Genomic DNA, 17,058 nt, shown 5'->3' with positions numbered 1-17,058 from the left:
CAGCGGAAATTCTCGCTGCTGGGTGGTGCGTGGGTATAAACTGATGCTCTGGATCACCTTAACCAAAAGCTGGGGAAGAAAACCCCATTTCCTGTGGGATCTGCAGCACAACATGGTGCTGTCATGGGAGTGTGGATATTGGTATATGGAAAAATGTGAGGTGAAATTTAAAAATTCTTCAAAATGTGGTTCCTTACATCCAAGTGTAACTAACTCCCTGCTCCCATGTAATTTTTCACCATGAAACCTCCGAGGTGCTGCTGCAAGCACCGTGGGGCTGGAACTTTCTTTGCTGACATTTTTCAGAGCCATTGTAATTAGGATCAGGTTATTCCATTATTTCACTGAGATAATGTAGTATTTTAATAGCTGACAATGATTCATGCTAAATGTGCTTTGTGCACAGCTAAATATAGTGTGTGCCAGCCACTGCAGCACCAGAGGCTTTGGTTAGAAACTTAATGTAAAGGAAACCTTTCCATTTACAGTAAGTAAATGACCAATGAGCCATGAGCAAAGCTCTGTCACCCTGCCCTGGCACCTGCAGGCCCCCATCCCTCCACCCACTGCTGCCCGAGCTCTGTCGGGTGTTCGGATGCTGTTGGGATGGAGAGGAGAGGGGCCACGCTGGAAAACCACACAGGGGCAAGAGGCTGAAGGCTGCAGGGAGGGGATCCGCTCTGATGCTTCTCCTGTGTGCAGCTCCATCCTGAACCTGCCCGGGGAGTCGACGCTGAGGCGGGATTTCCTGCGGCTGCAGCTGGCCAACAAGGAGCGCTCGGAGGCGCTGCGCCGGCAGCAGCTGGAGCAGCAGCAGCGCGAGAACGAGGAGCACAAGCGGCAGTTGTTGGCCGAGCGGCAGAAGCGCATCGAGGAGCAGAAGGAGCAGAGGAGGAGGCTGGAGGAGGTAACTGGCCAGGGCTGAGCTGGTTTTGGGTGGAGCAGCAGGATTTCTGGTGGCAGGTCCCAAGGGACTGTTCTCAGCATGGTTTAAGGTCACGTGCTGACATCTCCAGTCAGTAACCCCAAACGTTTTGTTACACTGGTCAAGCCCCTCTGCTCATCCTTTTGGCGTCGCCACCTCCAGCCACTCTCCCCACCATAGCAAGTGTTGCCAGCTTTTGTGAAGGTAATAGTACTGCTTTGCTATAAATAAAGCCTTGGAACTCCAAACCTAAAGGGATCCCTGGGACTACTGAGCAGAGTTAGCCCATGACTGGGGTGACAGCTGTATTCAGTCGAGGTGGGCAATCCAGCATCTGTCAAGTTCATTATCGTTATTTGCTCCTGTGGACTATTACAGTTGAGAAGAACCTGAAAAGCTCCATTTGCCCTATCCCTGGATCCATGTGCCATTTGTGTCCCATTTAATCCATAATTTCAACTTCAGTCTTACAGTCCCTGCCCATTACAATTTCTCTTGCATGGGAGGGGCAGATGCCTGCCTGACTTGTGCAATGGTCCATATGTGCCCTGAAGGATAAGATTTCATTACCCTTGTCTTAACATACCAGCCACAAATGCAATTGGTCTTAAAATTATCCACCCCATTTAAAATCCAGCTGCAGGATTTGACCTTGTGACTTTGGGTGTCCCTGAGCTGCTCAGTCTGGCCACGTGCTCTGGAGGAAGTGCTTGCTTTTGCTTTAGCTCCTGGTTCTTGTATTGAAGAAGTTCACCAAAAAATAATGGGCTTTTCCCCATCTCTTGGGGGTTTTGATGGGGTTTTTCAAAAAGACACCCATTGCCTTGCTCTGAACTCCGCCCAAGTGACTCATTGAAGGGTTCATATGTTGAGGGTCATTAAATTAGCTTTCTGAAGAGGTCACCAATATGTCTGATAAAAGGATTTTCAGTAAATGGACTATGAGAGCATCCACCCCCTTAATTTGCACGAGCAAGAGTTCTATTACTCTGCTTACCAATCTCTCACTGTACTGGGTAATGCCTCAGGCCAGGGACACAGACAGGAAGGAATTTCAGGCAGCTGATGGTGGTGATGGTGATGGTATGTCCCCTCTTCGAGGTGGTCCTCTGAGCCCCTCCAGGGCAAAAATCAACACAGGCAAATCCCAGGCAAAGCATTTTTTCAGTCTGGTAGATATGTAGGTCTGTCGTGTTGTCAGAGCACAGAGTGTTCAATATCTTGTAGGTCAGGTTCTGCTAGAGCCCTGCACCCATCCTGAGGCTGCTATGGGAGAGGACAAGGTTTGCACACAGATGCACCCCAAAATCCCCTGCCCCAGTGGATGTTTGTGAGGACTGTTGTTGCAAGCTGCCTTTGTCCCAGCCTGCTTGCTGCAAGCAGTACAGGAGCAGAACAACAGCAGAATAAAAGCAAACACCAGATTAACTGCAATCCTTTAATGAATACAATGCTTGCTGCTGTATTAATATGTTCTCTTCACATAGAAGAAAATTGTTCTCTCTTTGCCGCTTCCCAGGCAGGTTTTGAAAGGAGGATTAATCCCTTTGCTAAGCTGGAGAGCTCTGCCCTGAGCTACAGAGTTGCTGCCTTGCTGGGCTGGGCTGTGCTCAGTCCCCTGGGCTCTGCTTGTTCCCTTCTGTTGTGTCCCCAAGTCATTAAAAGTTAATGCCACCATAGCCAGCATTTAAACCCAATGCCTTTTCTAGTGGCTCAGAACAGCCCTGCTGGGCTCTTGACCCACTGCCTTCTTCCCAGCTGCCTTACAGCTTTTGGACCTCAGTTGAAAGGGAGATGTGCTGGAGCAAAGCTGGCCAAGAGGTGTTTGCAAGCTCCTGCCATGTCAGAGGAGTGGGGAAAGGCAGGGGGGCTGTAGTTGAAGAGCATCCTCTGCCCCCCTTGACGTGATCTGTCCCACGGGCTCAGTCAGGATCAGGGCAGATGCTGGGGCCAGCTGGCAGCTGTGATAGCCCAAGCACCTTCTCAAGTGCCCATTTCCTCAGGTCCATCTGGCCAGGTTTAGCTTCACCTGCATCCAGCCACAGAGGAAAATGAGCTCTGCTCTCTATTAGACACCGTTGGCGTGGTGAGCAAGGAGAGGCTGAGTTGCTATGGTGAGGATTAGAGCTGGAGTCCTTGAAAGAGGTACAGACCTTCTGGTGGGTTGTGGCAGTGGTGAGGACAGATGCTCCCCAGCATGGCTGCGGCTTTGCCAGCTGCAAGGTGCCCTGAATCTGCAAAACCAGAAAATCTGTAAGTGCAGAGATGAGCAAATAAAGTTTAATGGCTGCTGCAGGGATACAGTTTGGTCTTTGCCCTTCCTGGGTGTTTTGGGGCAGGGAGCCTCTGATGGGCAGACTGATAGCCACCAGCAGCTGTCACAGTTGTGCTGAGTTTGGTGTGGCTGTCCTGAGGCTCCCAACACACTGTGTGGGTGTGGAGTGCTGCTCCAGCCAGGCTGCTGTTGTTGGGCCTCTCTGCTTTTTCCTACACCAGCTTTGCATTAACTTTCGTTGATGACTCTTGGCCGGGGATTTATTTTGGTTAATGGGAACAGGATTTCTTCCATGCTACTTTATGGTCTGACTAAGATGGGGTGTGCCTCCAGCAGGCAGCACTGGTACCAGCAGATCTCTGGGGGAAGAGACCAATGGAAGATTAAGATTACTGTGTTTTCAAAATAAATTTGACCTTTAAAACACAGTAGAGCAGGCGGGACAAATAAACCCTTGGAGCTGGTGGCTTTTGGGTCCCCTAAGTCAGCGTGTTCAAGCTGCCAAACATATTACTGTGTTTACAGAAAGAGCTCCTACTCATCATAAGATGCCGTGGAGGTGTCCAGACTGGGGGACTGAGTTGGCATTTGGGACCAAGTGCAGCTCCAAAAGGATTGATGTTAGAAGGCAAGCTCAGAAATGCCTGGAGTTAATTTGTAATGGAGATGCACAGCAAAAGAGCTGAAGAAAGGCCTTAGTGGGATAACTGTCCCATTCCTGTCAGTGCAGACCTTCAGGAGGTTTGTTTGGTGGTTTTCCAATGCTGTCTTTAAATACTGGCAGGGGTAGAGCTCCTACAATTTCTCATGTCTCATTTAACGGAGCTCAAAAGTAAAGAATCATTTTTTGTCACCTTGATCTTCCTAAGTGGGGATTTCTGAACCTCTAACAAAGTACCTCCCACATTAGGGCTTTTTTTGGGAAATCCACCATCTCCTGATGCTGCTCTAACAATAACATCAAATGCATATAGAAAAAAGTCAAGTGAGGAAGTCTTCTGGTGGTCTCTTTATGACCTTCTTGGTGCCCTCGAGACCTTGCTGCCATGCTTTGCGTGTCTCCTTGCATCTGTTGGACACTTGGGTCTCCTTTTTCAGGAGCTGACCAATTTCCTTCTCTGAGGCTGAATCTTATTCCAGGCAGCTAAAGAGATTTAGATTTGCAGCTGTCTTTAATTGCAGTGGAAGTAAAAATGCCCAAGCCAGCTTTGAAACCGGGACTTTCATGGGAGCAGAGTTGCAGCTTTGTTTTCCCTCGTACAGAAAGTTGGTCTCATGAATTCAAAATGTGCACCAGAACTAACCCTCAAATTAGGAAATTAAATATCAATAGATCCAACAGCACTGCAGAAAATGTTTGTGTCATGCAGAAGGGTGAATAGGCTTGAATATATTTTAATTTTTCCCTATATATACATATATTAGATATATATAGTTCCCTAATCAGCCTTCCATTTGTTGCTGGCACAGAATGAGCTTTGATGCACTGGTTTAACCACCAAAACTCCAGCTGAGCTGTAGGAGTAACACATCCTGGGGTCAGGAGCTTTAGGAATCCTGCAAGACAAATCTCTATGCAGACCTCTTGGCAGCAGTGGGCAGATGGAGTCAGAGAGGGCTTTACATAACCTCATTTTTCTGCCATATTGTGGATTTTTCTCTGTTCTAGGTATAAAATGAAGGTCAGATCATTACAGGGAATGTACAAAGCAGATCTAAGCATCTGGCTGTTTTCATTTGAGGTTCCAGTTAGTGCACTTGCAGAGCTGGATGTTCAAGGGATAAAAAATTGCTGAAGCGCCTGTAAATGTTAACCAGCAGAACACCATCGACTAGAAGCTCTTATAAAGCAATTCCAAAAAAAAAAAAAATTCAGCAATTAGTTGTAGGTAAATTTAGGTTATCTAAAATGGTGGTTTGTTATTTTCTTCTGCATGTGCAGTTGTTCTACAGCTTGTAGGAACCTTGTCATTAGGATGGCAGCCCTCTCATAGTTGTGTGGTCCGTGGGGACACTGCAGTGGTCCCAGCAGCATTCCTGCACCCATTTCCAGGGAGAGGTGTGTTACAGCAGCTCCTGTAGTACAGCTATGAGCTAAACCTCATGTCTCTCTCATTTTTCTTTGGTCAGGAAGCCTGTAGGGCTCATAGTTTCTGAAGCATGAGATTTTTCCTGCATAGGGCATCCCTTCATGGTGATCCCGAGTAAAAGTTCTGCAGTGGTTCAGAGCAAATCAGATCCCTGTTTGCCATGGTGGGAAGTTCTGACCCAGATTCTCTACCAGTGGGAAACACCTCTCCATGCTCCAGTGCTTGGCATGTCAGATAAGATGATGTTCCAGCCACAGTCGCTCTTTCCCTGGTGGCTCAGATAAATGAGCCTGTCACAACGATGCAACCACCTAGAATATTTGTTTTCATTTGTCACTTGAAATTCCCCTTCCACTACTTTCCTGGCTCATGCTGGTGTTTGGGAGCAGCAAGCCAGGGTTTCCAGGAGGTTCTTCTTGCAAGTGTCAGTGCCTCTCTGAGCTCACGGGGTTCAAGGGGCAGCTGCAGCTCTCTCATTGCTCTTAGCCCAGGATGTGTCTGATCTAGCAAAGTGAGCTTGCTCTTTGAAGTCCTTGTTTCATGCCAGGCCTCCAAGGGCCTCCCCACCAGAGGTTTTGCCTTCATGTGTCTTCTCTCATCAATATTTAAAACCTGTCATATCTGGTGCAGTGCAAATAAGATCCCATTCTGGCTTACAAGCGGCTACATATAGCTTTACCTGCAGAGTTATATAAATGCAGCCCTAATTAATTGGTGCTCTTGCCTTGCATGAATAATGGATCTGGATAGTGTAAATACACACAGTAGTTTCAGGCTTGGAGAAATGTGGGAAGTGTGCTCTTGCAGCGGCAGAGGGAGGTCAGAAAGAAGGGAGAAAAGGAGGCAAGGAAAGAGAGATCTTTGAATCTTTCTCTTTTTTTGTTTCTTTTTTTTTTTCTGTTTCCACATACACTTGTTCTCAGCTGCATCTCCCTGATCCAAATCCCTCCTTCAAAAACGGTCCCCATCATCCTGGTACTGGGGGGACTGGGGCTTTGCCCACTGCAGTGCCAGGTCCTCTTCAGATGTTTGCCAGCTGCTGCAGCAGGGCCATACAGGGGTGGCAGCTGATTCAGCCCTGCTCTGCTGGGCTGCAGTGTTCAGCTGAAGGTGCTGGTAATGCTACCGTGGCAAATGACCTGGTCATAATGTGACCTGACAGATGTGCTGTGGAGCTGGAGGGGAGGGCTGCACTCCTGGCCTTCGTGAATGTGTGTGTTGGATCCTGCTCAGAGCCTCAGCCCCTGGCTGCAGCAGGGTGCAGGGGGCCTTTAAGTATCCAAAAGAGTCCTGGCTTTGAAGGGAATTGGTACCTGTGGGCCTCAATTCTCATTCCTAGAGTGAAATAGGCTTTTAGAATGCTGGTGGTGAGATGCTGCCTTGAAGGAAAGGGACCAGAAGTGGGGCAAGCTCACTGGGGTACATGGTACCCAGGAAGGATGGTGTGCCACTCCCTCCTTGAGAAAACTGCTTTTGCCTTCTTCTTTGGAAGGATTTGGATTTGTTTGCCTACTAGATTGGAAATGAAGACCATTTGGGTGATTTTTATTGAAGAAATGGCTGTGATATTCAGGGCCTTGCCTCCTGCCAGCCAAGCCCAGCCTACACGAGCATTATGTGTTTTGTTCAGCAGCGTGATAGTTTAACTAAAAAAACCAGCCATTAAAACCCACCTCAAAACCAGTGTGACACAACTGTGACTGGAAGCTCAGGGTAACATTTATTCAAGACATTAGTCTGAAGATCTGTGCTTCAGAGGTCATGGGAGCACTGACCATCACCCGAGGAGGGTCAAGGGAGCACTGGCAAAGCCAAGAAATCCTGTGTATCACCAGGATGCTGCAGAGTGACCGTGTCCTGCTGCTGAGCCCTCTGCAATTTCTAGTGCAGACTTCCAAAAGCTACACCCAGGCCCACATTCCCTTGTTGCCAGCGAGGACAGGCGTGCACACAGAGTAGCACATGCATCCCCTCTGTACATGGGCAGTGCCGGTGACTGTGCCTGGCGTGGGACACACCGGTGTCTGGAGCTGGCAGGTTATTTCAGGTTGGATGCAGTTTTCCCTCCCTGAGGCAAGTGGAGCAGCTCTGACAGATATTGCTGTAGGTGGCACTAAAGGTGTGCTGCAGCTCAGGGAAATCATTGGAATCCATGTGGATGTTACCTGTGGGCGAGGAGGAAGCAGCAGGACAGGCGGTGGCTCCTGATGGAAATGTTGAGGTCTTTAAATGTTTGTTAAAACATCTGTAGATAGATTTATCTCCATGGATATCTGTCTGTAAAGATACCCTTAGATGTGTATCTCCACAGAGACACAAATATATAGAATATGGAGGAATATACAGTGTCTCTACCTACAGATAGATACAGATTTTCAGTCAGTCTGTGCAATGCAGGTTCCTGCAGAGCAGCGGTTTCACACAGAGGCATCTTGGTCTCTGGAATGCTCAGCCAGCTCTTCAGCTGCTTGCTCCAGCTCTCCCCACGATTCAGTGAATGCATGGCATTGCCAGCTTCTCCAGTGACAGCGTTCCCACCGCAGTCTGCTCAGCCACCGTGTGTCGGCAACGGGAGAGAAAAAAAGACAGGGAAAAAAAAGAGAAAAAAGGGCCAGGTTTCTGCTTCAGCGGGTGCCTTCCTGACGGCTGCACCCAGCAGATGATGGAGATGATGGAGTCAGGGCAGGCAGCTCCAGGAGCCAATCCCGGCATTTGAGTGCCCTCTGCCGATGCTGCATGTGGTGCTGCAGTGAGGGGCTGCCCTGGCGAGCAGCCTGTGCAGCACTGCAGCACTTCGCTGCCAGCCCCTGCTCCCGGGATGGTTTGGGCAGCTGCAGGAGTTAGGCTGGGTTAAAAGCAGGCGTGTGGGGGCTGCAGGTGCACCCAGGGTGACTCACAGCAGGCTGTTGGTTGTCATCACCCCAAAACTCCCTATACTGCTCTCAGCAAAGGTGCTACAGAGTGGAGCAGGCAGGGATGCACCCAGAAGGGAGTGGGGCAGGCATGACCTGAGAATGGCAAGGGAAGTCCCATCCTGCTCATTTGGTGCTTCAAAAAGGAAAAACCCTTGGATTTTGAGTCTTCCTTGTTGGTTTCTGGTCTCAGCAAACATAAAGAGAGATGCATTTCCCTCTCAGTAGGCAGTAAGTCCCCTGGCTCTGTCCCTCATCCTCATGGGTGGTTTTGGGGCTGAAATGTGTTACCTGTAGGTGATGGGCTCCTGTAGCTCCCAGGTGTCTGAGGCCTCATTAACCCCCTGGCTGGCCATGCTGGGACATGGGGACCATGCACTGCCCCCATGGCTTCATCTGCAGCTGGGAGAAGAAATTACCTGGTTCTGGCTAGGAGGATGCTGTGGGTTCTCCACAGCCAGTGCCAAACGCCAGAGTGTGTGAGGATGGAGTGGGATCAAGGAGTCCCTCTACCACCCAGATGGACCAGCCTGCTGGCAAGGCATCTCCTTGGATGGGTGGGAGCACTCTGGGTCTGTGGGCAAGGGGACAGGCCAGAAATTATGAGAAAAAGGACTTCAGTCTTCCGGGGAGAGGGATGGGGATGCTGACCTGTACCTCCTGCCCCTCCACAGCAACAGAGGCGGGAGAAGGAGCTGCGGAAGCAGCAGGAGCGGGAGCAGCGCCGGCACTACGAGGAGCAGATGCGGCGGGAGGAGGAGCGGCGGCGCGCAGAGCACGAGCAGGTAACCGGGTGGGAGTGGGCCAGTCGTCTTCAGCACGGATTCCTCTGCCTCTAATCAGAGATCTTCTTGTAAACACTCATTTTTTACCACTTGAGAGCAAATTGCTTAATTGTTAACACCGCGTGCGTTGCTTTCACTGCTGTTGTTTATTTGTGTGGATCCACTTGCTGGCCCGCAGATGTGAAGGCACTTGGTGCAGGTTTTCCACGCCCGCTTTTTGTTGGGGTCAGATTTTTTGTTATTCTTGGGTAATGTTTGCCATTTCCCAGTGGTTTCATTCTTGTGGAGTGGTGGACGCCCTGGGCTCTTTGGGCAGGGATGGAGGGTGATTGATCAGATCACTTGGGAGCCAGAGCTGATTGATCAGATCACTTGGGTGGGGCGGATGCGGGTGCCCACTTCATTCTCCTTCCTCTCCAGAAATACTGGCTCTTTTACCTTCTCTCTCTTTTTCCTTTGATTCTTGCTGCACATGCCTCCAGGAGTACATCAGGCGACAGTTAGAGGAGGAGCAGAGACAGTTAGAGATCCTGCAGCAGCAGTTGTTGCAGGAGCAAGCGCTACTTCTGGTAAATGGGAGGCCACGGCCACGCTTGCCGCTTTCTGCCCTTGTCGTGTCCGCATGCGCCCGCGTGCACCCGTGTCCCCCCAGTGCCTCCTGACATGCCCAGACATGGGGGACACCACTGTCACTACCCTACCTGGAGCCTCCTGTCCTGCTCCGTGGCTGCAGCATGCCTGCATCCCCCATTCTGCTCGGGGCTGGCTCCCCTCATGGTGCACGGCTCTCATTGCGTCCCCTCCGCAGCACTGGTGTGTGTGTGTCCTCCTGAGAGGAGCAGCCCTGGTGGCTGCTGTGAAGTTTTGGAGGCTGTTTGCAGCATGTTGGGGTGGTCGAGCTGTTGCGTGCCTGCATCCATCAAACCCACCCTGCCATGCTGTTCTTCGTGTTCTGAGTGAAGGCATTTGTGTCCATTTCCTTGCAGGAACACTGTCTATTCCCTTGTGTGCTGTTTGCATTCTAGATGTCCTCTTTTTTATTTCATTTGGGTTTGAGTTATCCTTTTTACTGCTGGTAGCTGTCTGTTACTGCATTTTCTTTTAATCTACAGGGTTGGGGTTTTTTTTGTCTTGCTATTTTATTTAGGAAAAACAAAAGCCCTCACACAAGCCATTATCTTTTAAAAGGACTTCTCAAAATTATTTACTCTTTTAAACTCATAGAGCTGTAGGGATTCAGAAAGATCACACAGTTGGCTTTGCAGTCTGGCTCTTCCCAGGATCAATTAATCGGTCCTACAGAGGAGTTGGCTTCAGCTGGGTTTTGTCTGGCCATAAAATCATGAAATGGCTTGTGTTGGAAGGGACCTTAAAGACTATCTCTTTCCAACCCCTGCCATGGGGAGGGACCCCTTCCACTAGACCAGGTTACTCTGAGCCCCATCTTGACCAGGTGATGTTTGGCACCTCATTGAATTGATCCCTCATTTTTCTATCCAGAAAAACCTGGGCAAAGTCAGTGGTAATTCCTAAGCAAACAACAGCCCTCAGTGGGTCTTGCAGGGTTTCCCTGACAAGGCAGCACTCACATCCCCCATTCCTACCAAACGAGGCAGTTCAGAGGCTGCAAAACATCACTGGCACAGTCACAACTCTGAATTTGCTGGCTCTGCTGTCTCTCCTTGGGGATGCTTTACAGCTCAGTCCCCAAAGTCTTCCAAATCAGTGAGCTGTGCCAGAAAACAACCTTTCAGATGCTCAGGCCCCATTGTTGACCCAAACAGATCAGGCTGCAGGCTGGCTGGGCACCTTGTCACTGTGTTTTCTCCTGGGCAGGAGTACAAGCGCAAGCAGCTGGAGGAGCAGCGGCAGGCGGAGAGGCTGCAGAGGCAGCTCCAGCAGGAGCGGGACTACCTGGTGTCCCTGCAGCAGCAGCAGCAGCAGCAGCGGCAGGACCAGAGGCCAGCAGAGAAGAAACCCCTCTACCACTACAAAGAAGGGATAAATGCCAGCGAGAAGCCAGCGTGGGCCAAGGAGGTAAGGGAGAGCAGGGAGGATGATGGTGCTCGTGTGCATCTGCAGGGCTGGGTCTGAAATGCACACAGCAGGTTGTGCTGCACAGGGTGGGGATGCAGGAGATGCCGTCAGCTGTGCTGGGAACACCCCCAGCTCGGTGCAGTGTATTTGTGTTTGTACAAATGGGGAGGTTTTTCCATGAGGCCATGTGAGAAGGAGAATGGATCCCTCCTCGAGGGGTTCAGCTTGTCTGGGGGCTTGTGGACACAGAATCATAGAACTCAATTGGAATGGACCTTGAAGATCATCTCCTCATTCTCCTTCCTGGCATGTCCACGAGTCTGCACGGGTCACGGGTGAATGCAGAGGGTGATGGTTGTGAAGTTCTTTGCTGAGCCCTAATTCCACATAGGCAGGGGTTGGACAGCTTTTCCCCTCAGGCTCAAGGCTGTATCCCTTGGGGTTGCTCTTTCCTGATTTTTTCTCTCAGGCAAAAAGAGGGGATTGTAATAGTTGGGAGAGCTTGAATATTAATTATTGCTAGTCTGAATAGTCTTGAAAAGATTAAGACATGCATTGTCTGCAGTGCAGATTCAGGATCATGTGCAAACTCTTTCTCCTTAATCTCTTTGCGGTGACTCCAGTAAGACTGATGCCTGCTTTTGCTATTAATTTTTCTGAAGTTCTTTGTTGTTTACTTTTGTAACCCTACTCCTGGGCAGAAAGATCTTTTAATAGCTTCCCTATTCTTCCTACTAAGCAGGAGCACTGCTTGGCATCCTTTAGTCCTGGCAGACATGTGATGTGCATCCAGCATATAGCTGTTCTTTCCTCTTGACGGTCCTTAGCCGCATCCACAATACCTGCAAGCATTGAATGCTCAGGGAGTTCAGCCACCTGTTGCTAAGAAAAGGCCAGTGATATGTTCTTGGCCTTTCTGAACCATCACAGGGATAGATATGGGTGTCTAAAATTCTTTTCACCTCTTTACACACTCGCTTGGACTTCTCTTTTATTACCTTCCAGTTCACTCTTCAGTCTCTTTTGGTGGCAGTGCATCAGATGATAGATTTTCATGGAGTTGCATCATCATTCTCCGGCCCTTTCAGTGAAAGAAGAGGTTTGATGAGTGGGATTGCAGATGAGGTGTTCCAGACGTGCTGAGCTGCCTCTGATGAGAGAGGCTTCCACCTGAGTGGTGCCTGTGCAGCTTTGTGCAGAGCTGGGTCCCTCTTGTCCATCTTCTGGAGTGCTGAGAGTAGGTAGTGGGCAGGGAAAAGCGAATAAACTCTGTCTTTTATTGCCTGGTTTTAAGTAAACCCTCTAGAACACTACTTAAGTACTTCTGGCACTATCTGCAAAACTTTAGCAAAGATATGTAAAAGTGAATATTATTTTTTTTATCTGGGATGAGGGAGAAAAGTGCTGGATTTAGCCTTCCCTTTCAAACACAAAGGCCCATTTCTTCTGTTTCATGGGGCTGGCATATTTTTGATGCTGTTGCTGGAAGCAGGACATTGGGAACTGCACAATGTTAATAAGAGCAGCAGAACGTGGCCTCTTGCCTTTTGCCAAAATCATAGGGAAGATGAGGTTTCCTGTTGTTGGGGAACTTCTCCAGCTTCCACCAATTAGCTCTCCAAACCATTTATTCCTTACATGTGTCACTCTGTCTGGTTTCTAATTAAATGCTCCAAGCTGTGGCATCTTTGTGCTGTTGGGAGCAGTAGTTTGATGTACTGCCTCAGCAGAGCACCCTTGGAATCTCCCAGAATGACTCCTCTTGCCTCCATCCTGTTTTATCTTCTGTTTAGTCCTACTTTTAACACAATTCAGGTACTTTGCTGTATATATTGAAGGCCCACCTTTTCTGGCTCCACAGATAGATTTGTGCTGGTACTTAATGAGCCCACCATGGTTTTTATTATAGTTTAGCAATTTCCATACCCAACGCATGCATGCTAATTTAACAGAAATATTGAGACTTTGTTTTCCTGTGGGAACAATGAAAAGACAAGTCTGGTGCTCAGCCTACAGTTTCTGGAGGCTGTGCAAAGCTTATTTGGATATTTCCTGAGGATTTTGCATTATATCTCATACTGCCCTTGTTTTTATGCTGTTTTGATCTCAAGTCTTCTCTCGTAGGAGCTTGATCAGCACAGCTGAGCCCTTCTCACACTGTGCCCATCTTTGCTTTTCACACCTCTCCTTTATGCACACATTTTCCCACCTCACTGCTTTTAACAGGGTGACCCCAAGACCCTGCAGGCGTGGGATAAAGCGTCAAGGTGAGGCTGTGGCCACTCACCTTGTGGTCGTGTCCCTGCATCCCCTGTTAAGGGACTGGCCTGTTGGTGATGGCAAAGCTCTGGGTGAGGAACCAGCCTGTGCTGCCTCTCTCACAGCTTCCCCAGAGCACAGTCAAGGATTTCTCTTGATGCTGAACGAAACAGTCTGAGCAGATAGTCCTGCCAAAACGCATGGATGCACATTCCCTTCTGCTGCCCCTTCTGCTCATCTTCTTGTTACTCAAGATTATCCACTGGGAGCTAACTTGGGATGTAGCTTGGGTGCTGTCCCAGACCTGCCCTGTTTTTCCAGGCACATCTCTTAAAATTATGGACGGTTTGGACCTTTTTGGAGATCATGGTGGGACCCTCTGTGATCCAGCCAGGGATGTGGCATTAGCACTCTGAGCTGTGGTCGTGTAATTAGCAGCTCTCTTTATTACTGAGTTTTCTGTTATGGATCAGTATTTGCTAAACAGGGTGTTGCAGATAGCCAGGGAAAGCTTGGTCAGCTGAAGGATGGGTTTGGGCAGGAATATAGCACACATGATTGTGCAGAAAGGAGGGGACAGGTGTCCACATTTTCCACATGGTGGCTGGCCCCTGTGGTGCTTTCCCACTGTTCAGAGCTTCCCTGAGAGAACTCAGGGTTCAGCTGGGCATCACGAGCTGTTCTGTTCTCTGCAGCAGCCAACACCCACAATCAGCTCCTCCTTCAGTCCCCGTGGCTTTTATCCTGCTCTCACTTTGACATGAAGTATTAAAACATTAGCAGCCTTCTGCTGGGACTGCACAGACACTGCTAAAGATGTTTCCTATTTTGGAGAATCTTGAGTTCAATTAGAGATGGTCTATACTTGAGCAATGATGAACTACTGAAGGGTTTTACTGCCCTTCCCCTCTTTCTGCCTAATAGTGGAATCAGTAGAGCCCCACCAAGCACAGCTGGAGAGTCCCAAGAGCATCTTCTGCTGTGCTGGTGCCGCAAGGTGCAGGTGAGGAGATACTGGAAGTGGGAAATCAAGCGCCTTTCTCCTTCCCAGTACCCAGACATCCCCATTTGTTCTCTCTCCTGCCTTCTCCTCCACACCAGCTTGGACATCCTCCACGATCAGCTGCACATCAGGGCCTGGCATTGTGCCGGGGAGCAGCTCGGCGGCGGCTCCATCTCCGCCGGTCGCTGCCAAGGATCGGCTGAGGAGGAGATGGACTGGAGCAGCCTGTGACCCAGCACTTGGGCTGCTGCTCCCTTTTCAGAGCGAGTTCTCCTTCCCACCCTGCTCCCCTTTGCATCCCTGTGTCCCCTTTCTTGGGCACTGCTGAGCGGAGCTTTGCATGGCCTCTGCTCGCTGGTGGGCCTGGGGAAGTTGTGGTGACCTTCTAGGACGCAGATGGCCCCTCATGAACTCAGAAAGGAAACAGTCCGTAACACAAATTTCTTACCTATATTTCACTCTGTCTCATGCGCAGTCTCTGAAAAAGATTCATCTTTATTCATATAATGGTTCTTTTGTTTCATGAGTATTTACTTAAAGAAGAGCTGTGGTTCTTTCCAAGCAAACCTGTTGCAAAGATTGCCTTTTACCGTGGCATCATCCACGGTGGAATTGAGACATGCTAGGGGTATTTAACACTTTAATGACACATAAATAAAATACACATCAGATCTCGAGGTATCAAAAATTCTGCATAGCATATGCTGCCTGAATATCAGTGCACAGCCTAACTGCAGGATGGCACGGCTGGGTGAGCTGAAACCACCATGTTCCCATCAAGGGTAGCTGAAAGCAGTGGGCTTTGGGTTGATGTTCTCTCTCAGTAAAAGAGGTTTTTCCCCTCCCATACATGACAAGGTGCCAGACTCAGTAAATTCAGATCAAAGCCAACAGTTTTCTGGCTGCCATGTTTATTCTTTTGTTCAGATCAAACAAAACTACCCGTTGTGTTTATAACAGTGAAGGAAAATGGTCCCCTTGCCTAAAGATCCATTTGAGAAGAAGCAAGAGCTTCTCAGGAGTCATCTTCTAGTAACATCTCTCTGAATTGTGCTGCCTTTTCTTTATTTTTTCTTTTTCATTACTTAATTTTTCCATTTCATATTCAGAAATTAATTAAGCATATAAAGTCAAGCAGTCCTTTTCATGTCTTTAAAACACATTTATTGCACAGTTTGATGGATAACTTGGATTCCATGATCACAGAATCACTTAGGTTGGGAAACACCTCCCAAGATCATCAAGTCCAACCTGTGACTGATCACCACCTTGATCAAACAATAGATATGATGCCAGCCTGGTCAGGGAGAGAGAAACGGCAATCATTTCTCACAGTGGCTTGTGAGAATTTTTAGGGAGTTGTAGGAATGTGGTAACTTGTTAGTGTAAACAATCTGCAGGTGGTGTTTCTCCACCTTGCTTTTCTGTTCCTCTCAAGGACAGTGTGTGAGAAAGATGTTTTTATTAACGAACCAATGAAATAGAATGTATCATATCAGTCTATTTAAGCTGAAGTTTCCATTAAGGCCTTCTATTTTTCCTTTTTACACTGCGTCCTCATCTGTTCATGTGTCATTCTTGGCACAAGGGTGACATACCTAAAGGGAAAAGAGCCTTCTGTATGGATTTCCATTGGAAATGGGTTCTTGGGGGCGTTGACCCCTGTCCCCATGTCCCACAGGTGGAGGAGCGCTCCCGGCTCAATCGCCAGAGCTCGCCGGCCATGCCCCATAAGGTGGCCAACAGGATTTCTGACCCCAACCTGCCTCCTCGGTCGGAGTCCTTCAGCATCAGCGGCGTGCAGCCAGCCCGGACCCCACCCCTGCTCCGACCCGTGGACCCGCAGGTAATGGTGCTCCCCCGTTGCCAGGATGCTGGGGGTGCTGGTAAGGAAACAAGGAAGAATGGATGAAGGGAAATAGCACCTGGCTCCCTGGTTTCTCAGCCTTAAGCATATTCATGAGTAAGAGCAGCATCTACATGCATGAGTGTATTCCTCTTGTCACCTCCATGTGTTAGCAACATCACGCTGGTTTATACCTTCCTTTGAAGCATCACGTACTGGTTACTGCTAGAAACAAGCTGGAGGACCAGGAGGAACTGCTGCTCTGGTCCAGTGCAGCTGTTGCTCTGATCCTCTTTGGATCTGGTTTATGTAAAGGACTAAAACCACAGAGCCTGGTACAACAGACCCGGGATGCTTTGATGCTGAGGATCATCAGAAAGAGGTTTTGCTTTCTTTGCTGCTTTGATTCAAGGTTTTGTTTTGGTTTTCCATTGAGTTGACATCAGTCACAAACACATCTGGAGGGGGCATAGATCACCATGACTGTCACAGAGGAGGGGCATTGTCACTTTAGAAGTTTCTCCCAGCCATGAGGTCTGCAAGTACTCTGCCACCAAAAGCTGTAGGCGTGTCAGTGCTGGCTCTGGTCCAGCCCCTGGAATTGCTCCCACAGATCCACAGACTCCAGCAGGGATTGCAGAGGGAAGTACAAAGCCTTTGCTCCAGGTTCTGCTGGGCTTTCTATGGAATATGTGCCAACTAAGTGCCAGCCAAGTGTGGCACCTCCAGTACAGAGCCAGCTTTAAACAAAAATGTGCAGGAAAGCCCTGAAACACACTTTTTTTTTGTATGCATTGGGAAAGTGGGCAAAACCCCACTTCACTGTCATCCCTCTGACTGACCAAATAATTTTCAGTGACCTTCTTGGTGTCCTGTACCATCAGCAGCTACAAAGACTTTTGTTTGGCAATAAAATACTCATGAAA

At 48.9% G+C, this 17,058-nt stretch overlaps 1 protein-coding gene across 5 annotated transcripts in view; it reads left to right on the top strand.

Moving 5' to 3' along the window:
* Positions 1-17,058, top strand: part of TNIK (TRAF2 and NCK interacting kinase) — a 154,383-nt gene that overhangs the window by 106,789 nt on the left and 30,536 nt on the right. For 4 of the 5 annotated variants that reach the window (XM_068200291.1, XM_068200289.1, XM_068200293.1 and 1 more), the window contains exons 12-16: positions 703-907; positions 8,877-8,987; positions 9,470-9,556; positions 10,824-11,024; positions 15,968-16,132. In XM_068200291.1, the coding sequence (XP_068056392.1) occupies positions 703-907; positions 8,877-8,987; positions 9,470-9,556; positions 10,824-11,024; positions 15,968-16,132 (769 nt within the window). The remainder of the gene's footprint in view (positions 1-702; positions 908-8,876; positions 8,988-9,469; positions 9,557-10,823; positions 11,025-15,967; positions 16,133-17,058) is intronic. The other variant, XM_068200290.1, reaches the window with a different exon arrangement.

Source organism: Anomalospiza imberbis, chromosome 10 (genome assembly GCF_031753505.1).
Source record: "Anomalospiza imberbis isolate Cuckoo-Finch-1a 21T00152 chromosome 10, ASM3175350v1, whole genome shotgun sequence".
In the NCBI taxonomy this organism is placed as follows: Eukaryota; Metazoa; Chordata; class Aves; order Passeriformes; family Viduidae; genus Anomalospiza; species Anomalospiza imberbis.
This window is presented reverse-complemented; position numbering and strand designations above follow the sequence as displayed.